This window comes from Cibotium barometz, chromosome 8, assembly GCF_041138505.1.
Source record: "Cibotium barometz isolate CiBa-2024 chromosome 8, ASM4113850v1, whole genome shotgun sequence".
NCBI lineage: Eukaryota > Viridiplantae > Streptophyta > Polypodiopsida > Cyatheales > Cibotiaceae > Cibotium > Cibotium barometz.
In genome coordinates this window covers 29,601,664-29,627,405 of record NC_141053.1, presented here as the reverse complement: position 1 = coordinate 29,627,405, position 25,742 = coordinate 29,601,664, and the positions used below count along the sequence as shown (strand labels likewise).

The window sequence follows — 25,742 nt, the reverse complement described above, 5'->3', positions numbered from 1 at the left end:
TTTATGGTCATGCCATTTGGCTTGACGAACGCCCCAGCTACATTCAACCGCATGATGATGCATGTTTTCCGATTGAAAAGTGTGTGTTCATATTTATGGACAACATACTGGTATTTTCAGCTACGGTTGAGCAGCATGACATTGATGTGGAGAAAGAACTTAAGTTGCTCGAAAGCAACGAGCTCTACGTCAATGAGAATAAGTCGGAATTTTATTTGTTCCAGGTGCATTATCTGGGATATATAATTAGTGCAGAGACATTTGACTGGATCCGGCTAAAGTGGCCGAGATTGTCAATTGGGAAGTACCTCAGACAGCATATGACATCAAATCCTTTGTGGATATATGCCAGGCATACTCCACCCACATAGACAAGTTTTCTGACCTCTCGGCAGATCTCACCGATCTGCTAAAGGGTGTGAAGCCCAGAAGGCAACGGATTCGAATGACTCCACGAGTGTTGGAGGCATTCAAGAACCTCAAGGTGGCTTTATCAGAAGCGCCTTGTTTAGCACTTGCCTCGTGGGACGAGCCATTTCAGGTGATCACCGATGCGAGTAACATCGCAATTGGCAGTGCGTTACAACAAAATGGTCATCCAGTAGCTTACATGTCTCGTAAGTTACTGCCCGCAGAGAAAAATTACTCAGTAACTCCTTGCAGTTATACACGCCTTGAAACATTGAAAACATTTTCTTTATGGCCATGACTTGAGGTTCGCACTGACCATCAAGCATTACGCTAGATTCAGACAATGCCAAGTGCACAGTGGAGTGACCGACAACACCGTTGGAGCCAAATATTCCAGCAATTTGGTGATATGATTTAGTACCTTCCAATAAAGGCCAATCCAGTGGCCGATGCGTTGAGGAAGAAGGGACAAGTGACTTCGATTCAGACCACTAGACTCGACCTTGTTGGTACGAGACTAGATGACATGAAGCACACGTACGCGGATTCCGAGGAATTCGGTACATAGTGGAAACAGGCATTGAATGCCACACGACAATGCCACTTTCTCATACGCGATGGTTGTCTTTTCTACAAAGGCCGACTGTGTGTCATGAAGTTGTTCAGGACAGCTCTTCTCCATGATGCCCATGACGCCATTACTGGTGGTCATAGGGACATGAATTCAACTCTGGAGAAATTGGAACGGCAATATTATTGGCCAAAGATGAGGCGAGATGTGTTTACATATGTACAACACTGTGATATTTGTCAAAAGGTGAAAGCTCCTCGTGGAAAGAAGATAGGGTTATTACAACCCTTGCTAATTCCTGAGGGCCCTGTCCAAGATATTTCAATGAACTTTGTCACGAATCTGCCTCCCGGTCCAAGTAAGCGTAATACTCAGTGCTTAACTATTGTTGATAGATTTATCAAATTTGTTATGCTTATTCCATGCAGGGCCAATGTGACCGCCGAGGATGTTGCCCAGTTGTTCATTCGGCATTGGTACCCGATTGGCGGGATTCCTAGGACCATAGTGTCAGACCGCAATGCCAAGTTTACCAATCATTTTTGGAGAGTATTGTTTGATAACTTTGGTACTAAATTGAATTTTTCCAGTACATTCCACCCACAGACGGACAGCCAGACAGAGATATACAAGCAATTGGCCTTTGATGTGCTGAAGTGTTATGTCCACGATCAGCAAGGTAAGTGGGAATCATATTTGCCTTTAGTTCAAGCTGTTTTGAATGATTGTTTTTCTTTAGCTATTGGCAGGAGTCAGGACTCCATATGAGGCAGTGTAACTTGGTTGAACACAATACTAATCAATACACTTAAATACACTAAGATTTGAAGGACACTTGCACAAATACAAGAAGTAAATTGCTGAATTCACAAGAGACACACAATGAGCCGGAACGGCCGACCCCTCCCTTGAGTAAATTGTATTACTATTGGAGAAATTCAATACATAGCTTCACGTGCATCCATTGCCAAATCCTCCATGCCAATGCATATGAAATTCAGCATTTAGAAAACAATGGTATGTCGATGTAGATCACCAAGGAGCTGCTGCCTTGATGCGCGGCCCGACTTCAGTGTCCATATTCTCTACCATTGGCTCTATGTTCTACCAAGCAAGGTAGCAACATCTTCAAGGACACATAGGACAAGAGAAATAATACACAGGGCGGCTAAACAAGGAGTCTTGCCCTTCTATTGAATAAGTAATGACAACACATTGTCCAATTAGCTTACCAGTCTTCATAGAAGTTGTTGCAAGCGGAAGCCTTCGCGTTGGAAGCTTTAGAAGTATTGATATCTTCGATTTGCCGCAATCCTTCGCGACAAAAGTCTTCAAGAGGATGAAGGGAACCCTGGGAAAGCTTCCCCTATGGTTCAACTTGAGAAAGGAAGGCTGAAATTAGGGTTTTCAGCAAAAAGACTAGAAATTACAGCAAAAATGAGAGCTGTTTTGCTGAATTTCAGTCATTGGGAGTGAGTAGGAGAGTGATTAGCACTTGGAAACACTCTTGGAAGCTTAGAAAACACCCTAGAAAGTTGGGTATGGCTATGGAGAGCTTGGAAATGGAGAGAAATGGTGGAAAAACAGAGTTTTCAGCCTCCAAAAATCCTCATAAAGAAAAAACACTAATTTTCTCTTAATAAGTAAGTGAATTGGGGTCCAATCACGTGAAGGGACATGGGGAGATGCCCATTTATGAGTAAAAGAGGAGGATCAGGTCCTGGACATTGAGTCTTGTCCGCCTCGGGACTTCAGTGAGTGTGAACTTGGAAGCGGTCATAATTTATAAGTGACTTTTAGGCGCCCAAACTTTAATGAAGTGGGAACGCACTCACTTATAAATATTGGCTAAGTCCTAAGGGCTATTTGAGCCTAGATTGGGTAATACTTACCACCTGTTCACACGCTACACAACCATGTCAGCAGACAGTTTCACACGCACGGTTTACGAGCGGGCGTCCCCTAGCCCGGAACTACACAAAGGTCATGCAGGCATGTATGGGTGGCAAAACCACCTTATCATAAACAATCTCAAACGGGGCCTTTCCCGTAGATGCATGCACTCTGTTGTTGTATGCAAATTCGACAAGCGGTAAGTACTTCTCCCAAGAAGACTTCTGATCCGCCACATAACATTTCAAGAGATACAACACGGCTGAATTTGCAGCCTCACTTTGCCCATCCGTTTGAGGGTGATAAGCTGATGAGAAGTCCAATTTGGTGCCCATATTATCAAATAAGGCCCGCCAAAAGAGACTTGTAGTCCTGGGATCTCTATCCCCCACAATGGACTTTGGCATTCCATGATGTCATGTGCATCCGTTCATCCCAATGCTCATAGACATGTATATTCTCATTAGCAAATATATGGGTAGATTCAGGGGTAGATTTAGAGCAGATTTTGCAGCCCTACAAGCTCCCGGAAGTGCCCAAGACATAGCCCAATGGTTGGGACACCTTTTGGGCATAGTTTGGACACAAAATATGACTGTTTGGACAATGTTTTGTGGGGAAAATAGGCAAAACCGACTTGATTACGAATTCATTCCTTTTTCCTATAAATAGGATCATTAGGCATTCATTAGAATGATCATTCAAAGATCAAGAGGATCCATTTGTCAGAGTCTGCAAGGCAACAAGGACACAGTGGTGGATCAACAGGAGCTTCTCTTGTTCGATTGCAAGTAGAGGGTTGCAAGGATCTTTGGTATGCATCATGAAGCTATGAATCAGCAAGATCATTGTATATATAGCATGTTTTGGCAATATATAGTAGATTAGGTCTTTCTCTCCTTCTCTTTTGTGTCTTTGCTAAACATAGGATTAGCGTTATCTTCTTCGCTTAGCGTTAATCATGAACACGCTTCCGCAACGCATGTTACATTGGTATCAGAGCTTAGGTCATCCTAGGACAATTCTTAGCTTATATTTGGTGCATGCTGAATTAGGGTTTGCGTTTTAGGGTTTACGAGCAAGATTAGGGTTTGCGTTTTTGCATCAACTTTTTGCTCATTTTCAGCATAGTATAGTGCTAGAAAGTCTAGTTTTCAGCCTAGCATGATCCTAGGGAGTTTAGAAAGCATGTAGAACTCTAGAGTTAGGGTTTTTGGGCTGATTACAACAGGAAAAACAGCAAAATAATATCATGAGTTCAGAGGCAATGGACGATGACTTTCTCACGACTTTGCAGAGTCGTCGAAGACAGGAAGATGAACGATACAAAAGGGAACAAGAACGCTATGCTCAGTATGAACAAATCATCGTTGGGGCCAGGTTTAGGCAACAACTCATAGAAGAGCTTCAAGAAGAGATGCGTCAAGACCCACTTCTATACGAGCAAAGATGGACACAACTCAAGGAGACATGGGCACAATTCATGGCAGCATCAACAAAGGCCAAGAAGGAATCACCTAGGGTTGTAAAGCAGCCCATGACCGAGAGCGTTTACCCAATGAAAAGAGAGCTCCTAAGACAAGAGTTCTCGGGAGACGTGATCACAGAAAGAGGTGTTTCCGAGGAGGTGCCATTACTCGGGATGCACATGCCAGAACCAAAACCAAAGCCAAAGCTAGAGCCAGAAGTCAAACCAAAACCAAAACCACAGCTCGCGCAAGTGGATCTTTCCAAATCCTATTTGGAGGAGGATGAGGTCAACCCGATAGTTCCCAAGGAGGTGGATCTCTCCAAATCCTATTTGGAGAAGGATGAGGTCATCTCGACAGTTTCAGAGGGGTTTTCAGAAGATCCAAAGACCAAGCCATGGACATTTTCAGGGCTAGATCCAGAAGAGGCAAAACAGATAAAGACTATGAACCAATAGAACCAGAATGTAGGAGCTTCAGGTGTAGCATCTGAGGTGAGCATGGAGCAGGACAAGTGGGATCATGGAGGGAAGCAGACGGCTGAAGCACATGAAAGGGCTGTCGGCTGCAAGAAAAGAGGATGTTGGCTGTCGACTGAAGTCAGCAGAGAGGTTGGGCAGTAGGCGCAGCAAGGACAAGGACCAGCAGTCGGGCAGCACCAAAAAGGGCTTGTATGGACATGGAACTGGCCGACCAGCAGTCGGCCAGCATAAAGTGTCCAAAGTCCCATATAAATAGGGCTCCTTGCTCCTTGTTTTATTCATTCAACCCACTAGGGGTATGAGTCATTAGGAGTCCTAGTCTAGGGCAGTTTTGGTGTGTTATCACCTTTTCAAGAAGGCAGCCAAGGGCTGCAAAGATATGTACCTTTTTGTACCATAGTATATACTGAATTTCCAGCACTTCTCACTCTCTCTCTCTACTCTCTCTCTACCTGCGTTTTTGCATCAGATGGTGCGTTTTTGCATCAGAAGGTTTCCAAGAGTGTTTAGGGCTGAAAGAAGACTACCCAGAGCTTCCGCGTGTTACATTGGTATCAGAGCATCAGGCTCAGCAAAGCTAAACACTGATTCAGTCCCATATGATGGTGTACAGGTCCAAGGTACAGGAAAGTACACGGATTCGAAGCCCAAGGCGGGAACACAGATCGGGAAGAACTCCCAGGAGGTTTGTTGGTGGTGTTCCACAGTGCCAGATGGGGATGGCAGTTCCGTGAGCCAGATAGGTTCACAGGTTACGGTCCCAAGGGAGATTGATCCTCCAAGGGTGATGTGAGAGTGCCAGACTCAGTTCCAGGAATGAAGACCAAGACGGTGTTCAGAGTAAGGGCAGGAATGGATTGTGGACTAGAGGAAGACCAGATGCATAGATCTTCATCAAAGACAGAGTGGTTTGGAGAACAGACCGGATTTTCAGAGAAAAAGGTTTTGCCAGGGATGGATGATGACAGAGGGATTTCGGGACAGGATTGGGATGATGACAGTCATCCAAGAGCAGGTTGGATTCCCGTCATCAAGTTTAGCATAGGGGGATGTCATGTGCATCACAGATGCCATGGACATTTTCAGGGCTAGATCCAGAAGAGGCAAAATAGATAAAGACTATGAACCAGTAGAACCAGAATGTAGGAGCTTCAGGTGTAGCATCTGAGGTGAGCATGGAGCAGGACAAGTGGGATCATGGAGGGAAGCAGACGGCTGAAGCACATGAACCCAGACAAGGGCTGTCGGCTGCAAGAAAAGAGGATGTTGGCTGTCGGCTGAAGTCAGCAGATAGGTTGGGCAGTAGGCGCAGCAAGGACAAGGACCAGCAGTCGGGCAGCACCAAAAAGGGCTTGTATGGACATGGAACTGGCCGACCAGCAGTCGACCAGCATAAAGTGTCCAAAGTCCCATATAAATAGGGCTCCTTGCTCCTTGTTTTATTCATTCAACCCACTAGGGGTATGAGTCATTAGAAGTCCTAGTCTAGGGCAGTTTTGGTGTGTTATCACCTTTTCAAGAAGGCAGCCAAGGGCTGCAAAGATATGTACCTTTTGTACCATAGTATATACTGAATTTCCAGCACTTCTCACTCTCTCTCTCTACTCTCTCTCTACCTGCGTTTTTGCATCAGATGGTGCGTTTTTGCATCAGAAGGTTTCCAAGAGTGTTTAGGGCTGAAAGAAGACTACCCAGAGCTTCCGCGTGTTACACATGATGTTTGAACACTTGTGCAAGATATATTTTAACCATATGCTCAGCTTTGATGGTCTTTTTGACCGGCAAGAAATGAGCTTGCTTGCTAAACCTGTCCACAATTGTCCAAATTGCATCATTATCCTGTTGGGTACGTGGCAAGTCCATAATGAAATCCATTGTAATACTTTCCCATGGCTGCGTGGGAATAGGCAATGGCTGAAGCAAACCTGGTGCCTTTTGCCTATCAAATTTGACCTTTTGACAGGTAATACATGCACGTACATGTGCCTCTATGTCCTTCCGCATACCTGGCCAAAAGAAATACCGTTCAATCATGTGCGTAGTAGGCATTATGCCTCTATGACCAGCATATGGAGGAGCATGGCACTCATCCAAAACCTTTTGCCTCATGTCAGACACCACACATAGGCAATTATCTTTCATGAGAGAACCCTCTTTGATCACATATGAGGCATGTGCATGACCAGCCATCAAATCAGCCCAAATAGTGGCAAAATCAGCATCCGTAAGATACGAATCACACATGGTAGACAAGTCCCCATGAGAGGCAACCGAGATACCTGCTACATACGGCTTTCGTGACAATGCATCGGCCACTACATTCTTTTTTCCCGGGGTGTGCAAGACCTGAAAATGAAACATAGAGAGGAAATTGGCCATCCTCATATGCTTCTCTGACAACTTAGTTTAAGTAAGAAAATACCTCAAACTCTGGTGATCTGTCTTCACAATGAAATCAGCCCCAAGAAGGTAATGTTTCCATATAGTAAGTGCATGAATTACAGCCAAGAGCTCTTCTTATTCAAAGCTCTATAATCCACACACATACAAAAGGATCCATCCTTCTTTTGAACTAAGAGGACGGGTGAACAATATGGAGAAGAGCTTGGCTGAACCAAACCCTTCTCAAGAAGCTCATTTACTTGCTTCATGATCTCCTCTTTTTGGGACACTTACACGATAGGCTAGCCCATTAGGTGGTGAGCTACCCGGCACAAGATCAATGCGATGATCTTCCGGTCGTACAGGTGGTAACTCATTTGGTAACTCATCAGCAAAACAATCATTGTGCTCTTGCAAAAATTTCAGCCTATCATTACAAAGAGTGTTTACATGTACATTATTTTCCTCAACAGGATCTCGTACAAAAATCAAGTACGCAAAAATACTCTTTTTCATTACTTTCTTAATTAGTACATAGATACAAGGGAAATGGTATCACCCTCTTCACCAGCATCAATTACATATTCTCGGCCTTTATGCATGAAGGTGATCCTGTTAGTCTTGTAAGCCTTGCACGGATCAATAGGTGTATGCCAAGGCTTTCCAAGCAATACATCACAGCCATTCAAAGGCGCACAAGAAAATCCTCATGATCCACATAGCCTTGAATGTGTATGCGCAACTTGCCAAAAATAGGCATGACCTGCACTTCTCTACCAACAAAGGCAGCCCCTGCTTCAATTTGAGGACCCATGTCCTCCACTTCAATACCCAAAGCAGCTGCCATCTGAGTAGATATGAAATTTTCAGATACACAATCATCAAACATGAACAAAGCGGGCTGATCTTTGAGCTGTCCCCAAGCTTTACATACAACCCTATCTTTGCTATCATGTGAAGTGTTGCCCTGCACATCCAGAACCATATGCACATTAGGCTTCGGTACATTAGCATTTTCAGCTTTGTTCTTCTTATTTGGGCATGCTCTTGCCATGTGCTCAGTGCTGCCACAAATAAAGCATTTGCCTTCACGCATATATTGCTTCTTCTTCTCAGCACTAAGACCAAAGTTTGCCGGCTTATAAGGGTGCTTTTTAGCAAACTTATTTTCAGCTTTTGGACCTGATTTGGCTTGGTTTTGGTCCCTTTTAGGTGGCTGTCCATCATTTTGCAGGTTTTGGACAGCCCTCTCTTTGCCTTGAAATGAGGGTTTAGCCTTATTGGATCGACTCAATTTGAGTTCCAATTGCTCGGTGGTGGTGGCGGCTGCGATTAATTGGTGTAAGGTATGACCAGGATACATTTGTAATCCCGCTTTGTACACGGGTTGCAATCCCGATTGAAACCTTCTCTTCCTTTCCGCCTCGGTGACATGCATAAATGGAGACACCTCAAGAGCACTTTCCAAAACTTTTGTACATATGCATTTACCGATTCCCCCTCATTTTGCTTTACCCAATCCCACTTCATTGTTATCTCATTCAATGCATTGGGAGGCAAGAATTGAGCATAGAACCTCTCCTTGAACTCTTCCCATGATCTAATAGGATTCGGTATGAACTTCTCCGTGAGCCACCAATGGACAGCAGTGCCTTTCATGAACATGCTTACATGCCGGATCATGGATTTCTGAGTGAAATCCTCATCACTGAAAGCAATATCAAACTGGGTAATAAAAGCAAGTGCCTTTGATGCATCATATTCCCCATGATATGTGTCAAACTTCACAGATTTGTCTCCGGCTTTGAAGTCATGAGACTTTGATGCATGTGTGCGCATCTCAACATGTTTTCCCCCATGTTTGTCCATTGGGACAGCCCCTGTGGCATCATTTTTGGACCAAAAGGTGATGCATAAGGCATAGATACATGTGCCCTGTAAGCATGAGGCATGGTTGGCCCTTCAACATGCATTGATACATTTTCAGCCATAACTTCTCCCTCACGAGAAAATTGCAACCCATGTTGCATGTGTTGTGCATGCACATTTTCAGCCGGCAATGGCATTTGACATACATTTTGACCACTGCCATAAACATTGTATCCTTCACGGGCTAGATGAGGTATTCCTGCATGGCGTGAAGTCACTGATTGTTCCTCTCCCATAGCATGGAGATTTATCCTCTTAGACATAAGTTCTTGTTCGGGCACCAGTGGGGATTCCAAGACATGTGGGATGGTTGCCTTTTCTGCATAGGCATCCTCGGTACGAGCCAAGTATGCACGTGCTGCATCCCTCGGTTGCATGTGCAACTCTTGAGCAATCATTGCCATTGCATGATCCATATAAGATTCAGCTTTCTTGGCCTTCAAACGATCATGTACCAATGGGTCGTCGCGGCGATAGAGATTCAATTCTTGTTGTTGTGCATGGAGAAGAGCCTGCATACGAGTAAGTTCAGCCCTCAAGACTATGGACTCTTCTTCTTACATCTTCTCTTTGCCACCGGACGGCTGTCCCACATATTCATGTTCCCTATTGTGCACCACATGAGTTTGCTCATCCTGTAAAGCATTGGAGGCATGCATTTCATTGTCCTTGCCTCTTGTATTAGCATCTCCAGCATTCATTGTATGGCTGTCCATAATGTTCTAAGTGTAGAGATAGCTAGTGTTCACGGTGATCGTCTCTCACGATAGAAGTGAAAGAGAACCGTATGCTCTACTACCAATGTAACTTGGTTGAACACAATGCTAATCAATACACTTAAATACACTAAGATTTGAAGAACACTTGCTCAAATACATAAAGTAAATTGCTGAATTGACAAGAGACACACAATGAGCCGGAACGGCCGACCCCTCCATTGCCAAATCCTCCATGCCAATGCATATGAAATTCAGCATTTAGAAAACAATGGTATGTCGATGTAGATCACCAAGGCGCTGCCTTGATACCTGGCCCGACTTCAGTGTCCATATTCTCTACCATTGGCTCTATGTTCTACCAAGCAAGGTAGCAACATCTTCAAGAGCACAAAGGACAAGACAAATACTACACAGGGCGGCTAAACAAGGAGTCCTGCCCTTCTACTAAATAAGTAATGACAACACATTGTCCAATTAGCTTACCAGTCTTCATAGAAGTTGTTGCAAGCGGAAGCCTTCACGTTGGAAGCTTTAGAAGTGTTGATATCTTCGATTTGCCGAAATCCTTCGTAACAAAAGTCTTCAAGAGGATGAAGGGAGCCCTGGGAAAGCTTCCCCTATGGTCAGCTTGAGAAAGGAAGGCTGAAATTAGGGTTTTCAGCAAAAAGACCAAAAATTACAGCAAAAATGAGAGCTGTTTTGCTGAATTTCAGTCATTGGGAGTGAGTAGGAGAGTGATTAGCACTTGGAAACACTCTTGGAAGCTTGGAAAACACCCTAGCAAGTTGGGTATGGCTATGGAGAGCTTGGAAATGGAGAGAAATGGTGGAAAAACAGAGTTTTCAGCCTCCAAAAATCCTCATAAAGAGAAAACACGAATTTTCTCTTAATAAGTAAGTGAATTGGGGTCCAATCAGGTGAAGGGACATGGGGAGATGCCCATTTATGAGTAAAAGGGGAGGATCAGGTCTTGGACATTGAGTCTTGTCCGCTCGGGACTTCAGTGAGTGTGAACTTGGAAGCGGTCATAACTTATAAGTGACTTTTGGACACCCAAACTTTAATGAAGTGGGAACGCACTCACTTATAAATATTGGCTAAGTCCTAAGGGCTATTTGAGCCTAGATTGGGTAATACTTACCACCTGTTCACATGCCACACAACCATGTCAGCAGACAGTTTCACACGCACGGTTCACGGAACTACACATAGGTCATGCAGGCATGAAAACACCATGCAATATCATTTGCAGGCAAGCACATAAAGATGCTATGCAATGCAGCATTGGCATGAGCAATTTCCGTTCATGAAACCATATAAGACCTGGCGTTTCCAGGCAAGTATATGCGATACCAGACCCAGTGGAAAGCCAATCCTCCAGGCGTTTCCGGGCATGCACACAAAGGCACAAGTCCTCCAAATATTCCGGGCATGATAACGTCAAGTCCCAGCGGAATATCATATCCAACTATACAGCATGACACGTGTCAATCACATGCATAGGCACATTCCATAAGCCATGGACACCAATCCAATATGTACATAGTGTGAAAGCAACAGTGAACCATTCGAGTGGCCAAATGGTGACAAGCAACGTTTGGAAGACCTTTCCAGTCGTTTTTGACCAGGACCTCGTCTTCAGTACCTGAAGCGAATAGAGTCGGAGTCTTACCAGGAGATTTTAGAGTCAGTAAAAGACAAGTTGACTAAAGCGCAAGGGGATTGGATTTATCTTCGGATTATGAAGCAAAGGTTGAAGCAGGTGGGCAAGCGATACCCAAAGTTGTCTTTTAGGAGCTTCAGACCTTTTCCAATCCAGAAAAAGATTAATGAGGTTTCCATGCAGTTGAAGCTACCTTCGAGTTGGATGTGTTTCATGTTAGTTGGTTAAAGCCATATGTAGGTCCGATCCCTTCAGACGTCAAAGACGAGACGGAACCAGATATTATTGATGAAGCAAAAGTTATGGTTCCAGAACAGATCCTTTTGCAATATTTCAAGCATGGCTCAGGCCGAAGGCAAAGACAGTTCCTCACGAAGTTTCAAGACCGAGGGACCCATGAAGTGGTATGGCTTGACAAAGTTTTTCAAGGACTATCCGGCGTTATTGACGGATTATTTGGAGGCTATGCAGCTTCCGTCAAGTTAAGCAGAAGGGAATGTCACGTGCATCCCGTACTTGGATGCCACGTAGACATAACCTAGGATGGTAAATTGGTCCCATGTGAGCCCAGTCCAGGACGAGTCAACAAGGGTTCCATCCTGGTCGTCCGAGAGGTGCATTGTTTTGCACATGAAACAGTGCCAATCCGCGCTGTGAGTCTCCCTCTGGAATGATGTCAATGACTCTGTGTGTCTGGTATGATACTGGATGCCAAAACACTGTGTAGACAGTTAGGGTTTGCAGTTAGGAAGAGAGGCCAGCCCATAGGGCTACCTGTAACATGTGGAAGCTTCGGAGAAGATCGGTAACTTCACTGCAGCACTCTTTTCGTGACGGAATTAACGCACAAAAACTGAATGAAGATGTGCAGAAAATAGAGAGAGAGAGAGAGGGAGAGGGAGAGGGAGAGATGGAGAGGACACAGTATTGGGTCCCAAATACCCTCTGTAGGATCCCACCACGGATGGTATATTTGCTTTATTAGAATGATGTGAATCTGAAAAGAAAATACAAAAATCTTGACCTTTTCTTGGCTGAGAAAACTCTGCCCTTGACCTGCAGTCCTCCACCCCTTTGCTTAGCAACTTCTTGGCTTGTCTCGCCCTTGTATGCTTGAGCTCTTGGTGAAAAATGAGATGAAACAATGGGATTGTGGGCTCCTCTATTTATACTACTCCAGCTGCCAGCAATAGCAGTCGGCCAGCTGCAGTCCAGGCGGCTAGAAATAATCCTGTCCAGGACTGAATATTAGAAAAAAATGCTAGAAAAATCCCATTAAATGCTGTGCATTATTCCCTAGATAGCTGGGCATCAGGTGCCTGCTTTAAGCCAGGTTTGGGCACTGTTTCTAGGCGGTTTGGGGACTGGGCTGCCCCATACTTGCCCTACACCCCTCCTAGGCCTAGATAACCAGTCGGCTACCCCTCGCCTGCCCCTAGGGCTGTCCTACAGCCCTCCATGGCCTACCCATGGCTGGTGGGTACAACCAATGTCACCAGCCTGGACATTTCCAAGTATGAAAGGGGTTTGGTGGACTCCAGGATGTCTAAATATTTGGAAAGTATAAGCTTTGGGAATGGGAGATTATCCTAGAATACAAAGGACCACACTCCTAAAATTTAGGAGAGTTGCTATTTTTGGCCCGACTCCGATGGAAATTTTGTTCGCGTCATTACATCTGGAATTGAGCAGATACCAAGAGTTGGCAAAGTGCCTATGACAGAATGTCTACCACTTGGGATATTTTTAGAGATAAAGTTTATGGAAGGACCCATCTCTTAGATTGGGACATGTGGCAAGAAAGTGGACCAAAGTGAGACAAGTGGCCTGACACTTGTTAGAAAGTGGATCAAAGTGAGACAAGTGGCCTCACACTTGTCACTTCAGCTATTGTGTGGCTCTCCACTTGTCATTGTAGCCTTCTCTTGCCATTTTAGCTCATGGGAGGCCCGAATCTATAAATTGGAGCCCTCTCTCTTCATTAAGAGAGGCTCTCTTGCTGCACACTAGCCTCTACCACCGTTACAGGCTGTCCTAATGATGGCTACTCTCTTTCTCTCTCTCTTGAAGGCTGTCCATGAAGAATACCGGCTGTTGGGGATTGTTTTGGAGGCTTTCATCGCGAAGAAATACTGAAGCTTCTATACTTGCTGTACCAGCCATTGTATCTGCTGTACTAGTCATTGTACATGTTGTACCAACATTTGTACTTATTGTACCTGCTGTACCAACCACCGTACCGACTGTACCAACCATTGTACCTGTTGTACCAGCCATTGTACCGACTGTACCAGCCATTGTACCTGCTGTACCGACTGATGGAGAGCTGTACTTGTTGTACCAGCTCTATTGCATGAAGACCCAAGAGAAGAATCAGTACCCACACGGAGGCATATGGATTATATTGTTGGCTCGGCATTTCTACAGCCTATGTTCCAGCTTGGTTGCCTCGTGTTGGGCTGTGTCATAGTTGTTTCTCGTACGCATACGAACAAATTCGTACGGTACTATTCGTACGGTACGATACCGTACGAATTCGTGCGATATCGTACGGTGTGAGGGTTTTTTTTCCCAAAAAATCATTTTTCCTTGAAAAAAATTTTTCCAAATGCTTAAAAAAAATATAGAAACCCTGCTTTACGAGGATCCCAAATGCTCGCAATACTTCGCAACTTTTGTGTCCACTCAGTATTCCATATGGGATTGTTGAGAGACCTAAAAAATCTGGCGAGGTAGACTGGTATGATTGGTAGGATGAGAGAATCTTGCTACATCACTTGGGGATCCCTGGTATAGGTAGGCTAGACAATTAGATTCTCAAGTTATGTACGAGGGAGAAGATTTGGACATGAGTCCCTAACATTATCACCCTAGATGTACTCCTCGTATTTGTGCAAGGATGGTCCCTTAGTCATAAACGCTACACTGGGAGACCTTTGGTATTGCATTACCCATCAGGTTCTTTTTTGGAGACAATCGGGAGATCCAACCGGGGGAGACACATATCCATGTTCTGGTTCCTCAAGCACTGTAGACTCCTCCCCTCCCAACCTTCCCTCACATTCAAGCTTGAAGCTCCATAGGTTGTAAGTGTAAAAAATAAAAACCGTATTTTATCGTACGGTATCCGAAAATTTCATATCGTACCAAAAATTCCCGTACGGTATCGTATTTTCGTACCGTGACAACCATGGGCTGTGTTATGGCATTTGTATATGGATAATCCGGCATCTCCCGTGGGGAGAGTAAGGCCCTCAAAGCTTGTACAAGATATTATTCTCCTTGGGTAATAAAATACTCCAAGGGGGGGATCGGCCCATTCCGGCCTCTATGCGGTGTCACACGTGCAAGCTCCATTTTCAGCATTTGTGGATGTTTTGTCCACCTTTTATGTTTTATGCAAAGTGATGATGGATATGTGTTTAGGCTGTGGCCATGTTTAAATGTTTTAATATGCATTGATGGTATCAACAAGTGTGTCAAAGGCCCTAGTCCCCCGGGCACCGCCGTGAGTTACAGCCAGGGCCTTCCTGGCCCTCATGGGACTGGTTTCACACCATCCCCATGCCCACACTAAGACTTGGGGTAGCCCTATGGGCTGGCCCCTTGTTCTAAAAGCAAACCCTAACTAACTACTCAATGATCTGGCATCCGGTACCATACCAGATACACAGAATCACTGACATCATTCCAGAGGGAGACTTACAGCGCGAACTGGCACTGTTTCATGTGCAGGACAGTGCACACCTGACCTTGGACTCACGTGCAGGACAATGCACACCTAACCTCGGACGACTGAGATGGATCCCTGGCTGACTTGTCCCGGATTGGGCTCACATGGGACCAGTTCACCATCCCAGGTCCTGCACCTTCTGTACAGATATGTCTACGTGGCATCCAAGTGCGGGATGCACGTGACATCCCCTTCTGCTTAACTTGACGGAAGCTGCATAGCCTCCAAATAATCCGTCAATAACGCCAGAGTCTTCGAAAAACTCTTTGTCAAGCCATACCGCTTTGTGGGTCCCTCGGTCCTGAAACTTCGTGATGAGGAACTATTTAGTCTTCGGCCTGAACCATGCTTGAAACGGTGCAGAAGAATCTGTTCTGGAACCATAACTTCTGCTTCATCAACAATATCCAGTCCCGCTTCGTCTTTGACTTCTGAAGGGATAGGACCTACATATGGCTTTAACCAACTGACGTGAAACACATCGTGCATAGTCCAACTCGGAGATAGCTTTAACCGCATAGACACCTCATTAATCTTTTTCCTGATGGGAAAAAGTCCGAAGCTCCTGAAAGACAACTTTGGGCATCGCTTGCCCACCTATTTCAACCTTTGCTTCATAATCCGAAGATAAACCCAATCCCCTTCTGAAAACTTCATATCCCTTCGGTCTTTATTGGCCTGTCGAGTGTAGGCCTCTTGCGCTTTAGCCAACCTGTCTTTAACTGACTCTAAAATCTCCTGGTAAGACTCTGTCACTCCGTTCGCTTCAAGTACTAAAGACGAGGTCCTGCTCAACAATGACTGGAAAGGTCTTCCAAATGCTGCCTCATATGGAGTCCTGCCAATAGCTGAAGAAAAAGAATCATTCAAAACAGCTTGAACTAAAGACAAATAAGATTCCCACTTACCTTGCTGATCGTGGACATAACACTTCAGCACATCAAAGGCCAACTGGTTGTATATCTCTGTCTGGCCATCTATCTGTGGGTGGAATGCACTCGAAAAATTCAACTTAGTATCAAAGTTATCAAACAATGCCCTCCAAAAATGACCGGAAAACTTGGCATCTCGGTCTGACACTATGGTCCTAGGAATCCCGTCAATCGGGTACCAATGCCGAATGAACAACTGGGCAACATCCTCGGTGGTCACATTGACCCTGCATGGAATAAGCATAACAAATTTGCTAAATCTATCAACAATAGTTAAGCACTGTGTATTACGCTTACTCGGACTGGGAGGCAGATTCGTGACTAAGTCCATTGAGATATCTTGGAAAGAACCCTCAGGAATTGGCAAGGGCTGTAACAACCCTATCTTCTTTCCACGAGGAGCTTTCACCTTTTGACAAATATCACAGTGTTGTATATATGTAAACGCATCTCGCCTCATCTTTGGCCAATAATATTGCCGTTCCAATTTCTCCAGAGTCGAATTCATGCCCCTATGACTACCTGTAATGGCGTCATGGACATCATGGAGAAGAGCTGTCCTAAACGACTTCATGACACACAGTCGGCCTTTGTAGAAAAGCCAACCATCGCGTATCAAAAAGTGGCATGGTCCTATGGCATCCAATGCCTGTTCCAGTGTACCGAATTCCTCAGAATCCGCATACGTGTGCTTCATGTCATCTAGTCCTATACCAACAAGATCGAGTCTAGTGGTTTGAATTGTAGTCACTTGTTCCTTCCTACTCAAAGCATCGGCCACTGGATTGTCCTTTCCTGGAAGGTACTCAATCATACCACCGAATTGCTGGAATATCCGACTCCAGTGGTGTTGTCGATCATTCCACTGTGCACTTGGCATTGTCTGAATCCAGCGTAATGCTTAATGGTCAGTGCGAACCTCAAAGTCACGGCCATACAGAAAATGTTTCCAATGTTTCAAGGCTTGTATAACTGCTAGGAGTTCACGATCATAGACTGAGTAGTTTTTCTCTGCGGGCAGTAACTTACGAGACATGTAAGCTACTGGATGACCATTCTGTTGCAATACACCTCCAATTGCGATGTTACTCGCATCGGTGATCACCTGAAATGGCTCGTCCCACGAGGCAAGTGCTAAACAAGGCGCTTCTGATAAAGCGAGGTTCTTGAATGCCTCCAACGCTCGTGGAGTCATTCGAATCTTTTGCCTTCTTGTCTTCACACCCTTTAGCAGATCGGTGAGATCCACCAAGAGATCAGAAAACTTGTCAATGTGGGTGGAGTATGCCTGGCATATACCCACAAAGGATCTGATGTCATAGGCTGTCTGAGGTACTTCCCAGTTGACAATCTCGACCACTTTAGCCGGATCAAGTCGAATGCCTTCGGCACTAATTATGTATCCCAAGTAAAGCACCTGGAACAAATAAAATTCCGACTTCTTTTCATTGATGTAGAGCTCGTTGCTTTCCAGCAACTTAAGGACTTTCTCCACATCAATGTCATGCTGCTCAACCATAGCTGAAAATACCAGTATTTCGTCCAGAAATATGAACACACTTTCCAATCAAATCCCGGAAAACACACATCATCATGCGGTTAAATGTAGCTGGGGCGTTCGTCAAGCCAAATGGCATGACAACAAATTCATAGTGGGCCCATTCTGTCTTGGGGATGTCCCCCTCCACAATCCGCACCTGGTGGTACCCACTCTTTAAATCAAGTTTCGAGAACGCCTTTGCTCCATTCAGCCTCTCGAGAATATAATCAATTCAAGGCATCGGGAATCTGCTCTTGATAGTCAGCTTGTTGAGTGCACGATAATCAACACACAAACGGGAAGACCCATCTTTCTTCTTGACAAATAAGATCGGTGCTGCAAATGGCGACACGCTAGGGCGGATGAAGCCAGATTGCAACAATTCTCGGAGTTGGCGGTCCAACTCCCATTCCATTGCCTTGGAAAGGTGATACGAAAACTTGCTCAGGGGTTCCGAGCCTGGGAGGAGGTCAATCTTGTGGTCCTCCAGTCTGGACGGGGGGAGCTGGGGAGGGAGGCTATCCCGAAGAAAAATCTTCTGGAACTTTTCATGGAGAACCGAGTACTTCTCTCGGAAGCACTAGCCACCGTCTGGGCTGTCTGGATGTATATCATCGCACACTGTGCGCCTTTCCTGACTGCTCACTTAGCCTGTAAGTGGCTTATGAGCGAAAAGTTCGAAATTCTTGGCTCACACTTAATGGTCACTGGGACGTTTGACACATTCCGATTGATCTGGAACGTGTGCTTGTCCCACTTGACATCTGGAAGAAACTTGTGAAACCACTGAATACCCAAAATTATGTCTGCTCCTACAAGAGGGGCAACCATAAAATCATGCACAAATTCTATGCCCTAAATAACTAACTTAGCACCTAGAGCTTCTTACTTGACGCTCGTTGTCATGCCTGTGCTAAAACCCTCAACATGTTTGTCCACCGAAGTCAGTCGAAACGAGCACGCCTAGCGGCTTGTTTCGTGACCACATCCTCCGTGTTGCCGCTATCAAACAAGATAACGACTCCTGGCCACACCTATGTAGCCAAAGGACTTGAGCAATTCGTTGCGCTCATACTCCTGGTCACTCATGGGCGCCCTTCTGCTTATCTTCAAGCTTCTCCAACTGAAGCACCGGGGTTTGAAGAACTAGGGGTAGCCGCTGGGGTCTGTGTGGGAGCTGAGCTCACCACGGAAGCTGTGGAGGCAACGGTGGCGGACTTTGGAGGCTTCTTAGGACAATCCCGAGAAGTATGTCCTTTTGTATGACAAAAGAAACATCTACCCTCCTCCTTGTACTGAGAAAGCCCCTCAGCACTCAACTTGCCACATGTCTTGCCTGCCTCCGCTTTCTGATCTGGAGTAAGCTTTCGAGTTCTTGGAGCCAGAGGCTCCCGGGCTCTGTCCTGGGAAAGACCCTGTCTAGTTGCGGTAGCCTTGGAAAAAGCCAGCTGGGAAGTCTTGGGCTTGCCACCATTATGCTTCATTTCTGCACTCTGCGCAAACGAGAGTGCGTCTTCGAAGGTGGCTGGCCTAAACATACGCACCTCCCATTGGATTTGCGTGTCAAGGCCATACAAAAACTGCCCTTTCTTGTCCGTATCAGATAAGCCTAATTGCAGACATAAAGTCAAAATTCTATTGGCAAACTGAAGGACTGGTTGCACGATCTGACGCGCTCCCCTGAATTGGTCTTCGAGTCGCTCAAGGTAGTGGGGCGGTAGAAACCGCTGCTTAAGGTCACGGACAAACTCGTACCACACATAAGCTGCCATACCTAATCTAGTGTGGGCATCAGCCCACTGAGTCCACCAAGGAATGGCCTCACCTTCCAAGTACCAACTGGCTCAATCAATATCTGTTTTTCTAACTACGGCAAAGTAAGATTCAAACTGATGCAACCATGAATAGAGAGTTGTGGGATCGAGTTTACCATTGTACTTACTGAAATTCATTTTCTCGGAAAAATGATTCGAGGACGCTGCCGGTGTCAATCTGGCATCCAAAGCTGCTAGGTAACACTCGTGCTCCACGCGTGGCATGGCTTCGTCTTCACGTTGTCGGATCTCCAATGCACGCATCTGCAACTCGAGCAAAGAGCTCGGCTGCGGCTGTGACCCCGCGAAAGGGTCCCTGTGTCGAGGATCTGGAATCTGGGATACGGAAGGAGAGGGAGGAGAAGATGGAAAACGCGACGCTGGAGAACGGGTAAGCTCTTCCAGAGCCAAGATCTGCGCCTTCTGCTCGTCCAACTTGGTTGTCTGGTCTGCGATTGCTCGCATCATTACCTTTTTGCCAATAGCTGATAGTTATTGCTTAATGCTTTTATATTTGTTCAAGTGTGTGATTAAAGGTTCACTTTCCTTCATATCCAATTTGTAGAATTGCATAACAAATTTATCTTTGAATTTTTTGCTTGAGTGCCAAATAATTTATTGAGTTCATCCCATGTATCTTTTTCCCATTGTATCCCTGTGATGTGATGAATGATTTCATCCGGTACAATACCAAAGACACAGAATACTGACATCATTCCAGAGGGAGACTTACAGTGCGGACTGGCACTGTTTCATGTGCAGGACAGTGCACACCTGACCTTGGACTCACGTGCAGGACAATGCACACCTGACCTTGGACGACTGAGATGGATCCCTGGCTGACTTGTCCCGGACTGGGCTCACATGGGACCAGTTCACCATCCGAGGTCTTGCACCTTCTGTACAGATATGTCTAAATGGCATCCAAGTGCGGGATGCACGTGACACTACCCCAGGAACTCTTGTGGGCATGGGGAAAGTACAAGACAATCCCCATAAGGGCCAGGAAGGCCCTAGTTGTACCCACCAGCAATGGGTAGGCCATGGGAGGGTTGTAGGACATGGGAGGGTTGTAGGACATGGGAGGGTTGTAGGACAGCCCTAGGGGCTTTGCTTGGGTAGCCAACTGGTTATCCAGCCATGGGCAAGTGTGGGGGCAACCCATACAGGCTGCCCAGCCTCCTGTACAGCATGCGCACAGTGCCCCAACCCTCATTTGCCCATGCGCCTAGTGCCCAGCCATGGATTTAATCATGCGCAGCATTTAATATAATTAATGTTGTATTTATTCAATCGTGGGCCAAACTGGGACAACCGACTGCATTTAAGGCAACCGACTAGTCATCCTAGGGGGTATAAATACCTTAGCCCATAATTCATTCATCCATCTCATAATTTGCCAAGTGCTGAAGCTGAAACAAGGGCCAGGACAGCCCAGATCAAGCTAACGCAAAAGGAATAAAGGATTGCAAGTCAAGGGCAAAGATTACTCTCAGCCAAGAAAGGTTCATTTAGTCTTTTATTTTCAGTAATTCACATCATTCTAATAAAAGCAAATACACCATTCGTGGTGGGGGCCCTAAGGAGGGTATTCGGGACCCAATACTGTGTCCTCTTCTCCTTCTCTCTCTCTCTATTTTTCTACACATCTATATTCAGTTTTATGCGTTATTTTCGTCGCGACAAGTGTGCTGATTTTCTCAGCATTGAAGTTACCGATCTCCCCCGAAGCTTCCGCATGTTACACCACCATAGTCCGGTTCTTCATGTTACACCACCATAGTCCAGTTCTTACGCTCAACTACTCCATCCTCTGAAGGCGACCCTGTATTGGCTAGCTCTCGCTTGATGCCGTGTTTCACACAAAACCACACAAATGTATTAGAAGAAAACTCCGCTCCTTTGTCAACCCGAAGAGCCTTCACCTACAATTCAGACTCCTTTTCCACCATAACATGCTACTCCTTGAACCGAGCAAAGACTTAGTCCTTCTGGGAAAGAAAATAAACCCATGTGAACCTGCTACAATCATCCACAAGCAACATGAAATATAAGGAACCTCCCAAAGATGGGGTCTGCATAGGTCCACACAAGTCAGTGTGTACCAACTCCAAAGGTTTTGAAGCCCGCCAAGTAGCCTGCTTTGGAAAAGACTCCTTGTGCTGCTTACCACAAATGCAAGAACTACACTGTCCCTACTTGCTACCAACAGCTGGCAAGCCATCCACCATCTGGTCCCGAAAAGCCTGCCGCAACACATCCACATTCAAGTGGCCAAAATGGAAATGCCACAAATCACCGAGCTGAGTACCTGTCAATGAAGAGAGTGCTAAGAGTTTGTAGAACCCATTCTCTACTCCGCCTTCCCAAACAACCTAGCCAGTTACTTTGTCCCAGAGAGCAATAAAATGCTCGTCAAACTCCACCCACATGCCAATTTTGCAAACCTCACGCACTAACAAAAGATGAAAACCAAGGGATGGGACATAAAGAACCTGAGAGAGGAATGCTTCCTCTCTTTGCTATCGGGAATAATCTCCAACCTGTTCTCACTATGAATCGGGATAGTGGATTTGTCACTAATAAAGATGTGACTTGTCTACCAAAGATCTTGTAATAAGTCTCAAAAAGGAATCATGTGCCTGGAAGCACCACTATCAGGATCCACTCCCAAGTATCCCTAGCGGTGAGACCAACAACTCCCTACTCAAAGAAGATGAAGCTCCGGTGTCCATAATCTCCAAGTGTACAAAAGCTAGAGTCTTTGCATAGCTGGCAACTGAGAAATTAGCACCTTTCTCGATGGTCCGCTGAGGACACTTCCGCATCACGCTCTGAGTCATGCTTCTTTCAGAAGACTTCGTCAATAAAGACTTCCCTTTGTCCTTGTTGTTGTTGTTGCAGCTTTTTGACCGCTAGCCAGTCAAGGCCTCAGAACCTCCGTCCTATGGAGGGTTCGTAAACCGCTCTTCTTAATCCAGAACCATCGGCACAAGCTCCTCCCATGTGATGGTGCTCAGTCTCCCACTGGTGATCAAAGAAGAATAGAAAGCTGAGTACTGAGGAGTAAGATGCGACAACAAAGTGATGGCCATATCCTCTGATGATATCTCCTTCCCAACCTGAAGAACCTTCTGCTGAAGAGTCTAGAGTTTGTTGATGTGCTCGCGTATCGTTGAAGACTTTGCAGGATTCATCACTCGTATCTGTACTTCCAAGGAAATCCTCTCCATGGGTGATACCCTGTTATACATAGAAGCCAAGTGCTGCCAAATCTCTCGGACCAGTGTCATGTGTTTGGTGTGGTTGATCACTTGGGGTGTGCAATTAAAAAAGATGAAAGAACCCACACGAGCATTGACATGATCCCATAACTATGCCTGAGCCTCCCGCTCTTTCCTAGTAGAAAGTGAAAGCTCCTCCTCCAACTCTATTTCTGAAACTCCACCCACAGTGAAATCAGCCAAATCATAAGACTCTAGGACAAACTCCATCATTACCTTCCAGATGCCATAACTAGCTCCTCCTCCTCCAACTCTAGCTGTAGAACTCCAACCACAATGAAACCAGCCAAATCATAAGACTCTAGGACAAACTCCATCATTACCTTCTAGATGCCATAATTGGTCCCGTCCAACAATCGGTCCACCGAGAATGTCGAGAGGGTGGAGATCTTCACATGCTTCTCAACCATCTCGAGCAAATCTGCTATCTCGAGGGTCACAAGGTCTTGTGACGAAAGGATGGGTTGGTAAAAAAGGCTGCAACTGCTATGCAAGGTGGCTGTCCAGCAATGATGGCTACCTTCTACCCGCTTCTCCATGTCCCGAACAACCCAAAAATTATCCAATCTACACCAAAAAATAGCAAACCCTGAAGCTCTCACTGTTTCCAAGCTTCAAGCCATCTGGGGCTCTGATACCATGTCGGAATGCATAGTGGAAATGAGACAAATTGCTATGAGAGAGAAAACGCAAAACTGTAGGAGAGAGAAGCTGTATAAACTTAACTATATACAGAAGATCCGATACAAAGAAGTGGGAGGGGAGCAAGGGTGCTATATATACCACCCTGGGCGCCACAGCAAATCTACAGCCAACAATGGAACAAAACAACCCCACGTGGTGCAAAACTGGGAAAGAACAGAAAAAATGAAAAAACTGGAGAATACTCTTAACCGGGTGACACACCCACAACAGAGGCTCTCACTCCCTATTGAGAACTATGGTAAAGACAAGAGATGACTGCTAACATTTCAATGCTTTCGAAAGGCATCTATTCCTAGCACACATAGATTGCCTCCATCCATAATTTATGCAGTAAACCTTTTCCCTTGACCATACATTTGGCCATTCTATTGTGGTGTGTATGGCATGGCACACGGGTGCTTAATGCCTTTTTGAACCAAGTATGCTTTGAAAGCATCAGACATATACTCTCCCCATCCATACGGAGGGTTTGCACTTTGCAACCTATTTCATTTTCAGCCCTGGCAACATAATGCTGAAAACACATTAAAACCTCCTATTTTACTTTCAAAGGATATACCCAAGTAAATCTAGAGTAATCATCTATGAATGTTATATATATATATATATATCCGTGTATCCGTGTAGATGCCAAGAGAAGAGCATACCGAGACACTCAGTGCATGATGAAGTCGATGGGCCCTAGTTTGGTGTACAGAAGACGAGGAGGGTGGATCAGGGGAGTAGCGCAGGGCGCAAGCACCAGCGAGCTGCCGCAGGGTGAAGTGCATTGGCACGCGGCTTCAATTCAGATTATGAATCCTGTTTTTGAAAACAGCATGCAAGTCAAGTTCACAACATAAAAACAATGAAAATAGCATGCCGGCATCACACAAGCTAAACGAAAATCACATGCCGCCCTATCCCATCATGCAAAGGCTTGATATAGCTATGAGAAAAACCCTCCCCCACTGGTCGAGAGACATTCTCAAAGGAGAAAAGATCTACCTCTTGGTGATTCTCACCTAGGTGGAGGGAACGATCCCACGTGAAGAACAGGAGGATGCGCATGATACAGGTTCATGAGGCCCAATGGCCGGTTTTCAAGGATGGCCTAGTCATCTTCATCTTTATATTATCTTAAAGAAGAGTTTCACAAAGCTGCCACCACGTAGCAAAGAATTTGGAGGTTCACGAAGGGGAGGAGGAGGTTTGAAGAGGTTTGGGTAGCATTTGATTTTGGAAGTCTCAAAAGACGTGCGAAGCGTGCGAAGCACGGTTCCCAACTAGTTATTATAAAGAGACATCCCAAATATCTACACGGGTCGAAGGGACCGGCCACTAGTACACTATGGCATGACCCAAGGAGACTCTTATGGGGAGAGAGATGGTTTTCTACACGGAAACACTATCAAGGTACCATTGGAATCATCCTACAGAGGAAAGACCTGCACTTTAGGAGGGGTATGAGAATTCGGAGGGGTGGTGGTTCTATTTAGGACACATGTACAACCTATGGTTAAAATACTTCGAAAGGATGAGGAGGCACCCTATTATTGGTATGATTATAGGCCACTGAGGCAAGATGCATCTCCACACTCGTACACCACCCCCACCCTACACTCGGATTCCGTCATCATAACTCTGATGCCATCTACTCTAGCCACATCTAGCACCACCTAGCAAATATGGACCCCTCATCATCCCTAGTCACCCTCACCTCTCAACTTACCACACACATCTGTCATAGCTAGCTTCCCACATATTGTACCTCAGGATGACTAATGTGTCAAACCACACATGACCATCTTAAACGTGAGCAAGCAATTGGTCAAATCTAAGAGTGAGGTGCTCAACAGATTTACCAATATCTTATTGTTTACAAGAAACGAGCACACTATAAACGACGTTTGGATGAATTATACCAACTCTTCTTGAGCGAGAATTGTGAGGAAACTTGGAGGTACTCAAGGAGCACCAGCCACCCACCCCATCACTTGCCCTCAAACATGGAACTCCTATGCATAATCCCTCTATGAGGTACACCTAAATCAACATCCATATCCTCCACTACCACTCCCCACCACATCCACCTTTTTCACCTCCGATATGGTGACCAAAGCCATTCGCAAGATAAAAATGGCAAATCTCAAAGTTATAAGGGACTCGTGTGGTTGAAGAACACATCTCTCATGTGGGGGAACTCTAGCACCCCTCTTGGCTTATATGTTTAACC

At 45.4% G+C, this 25,742-nt stretch overlaps 1 protein-coding gene across 3 annotated transcripts in view; it reads right to left on the bottom strand.

Annotated features, from left to right (window-relative positions):
• PYR4 (pyrimidin 4) overlaps window positions 1-24,634 on the bottom strand; it is a 64,041-nt gene extending 39,407 nt beyond the window's left edge. Inside the window, exons 1-2 of one of the 3 annotated variants that reach the window (XM_086801574.1) lie at window positions 24,532-24,634; window positions 24,175-24,328 (exon numbers count right to left, since the gene is read on the bottom strand). In XM_086801574.1, the coding sequence (XP_086657700.1) occupies window positions 24,175-24,297 (123 nt within the window). In that variant the 5' untranslated portion in view covers window positions 24,298-24,328; window positions 24,532-24,634. Of the gene's footprint in view, window positions 1-23,145; window positions 23,327-24,174; window positions 24,329-24,514 lie in introns of those variants that run through there. The other 2 variants (XM_086801575.1, XM_086801576.1) reach the window with 2 other exon arrangements.
• Window positions 24,635-25,742: the final 1,108 nt, after the last annotated feature.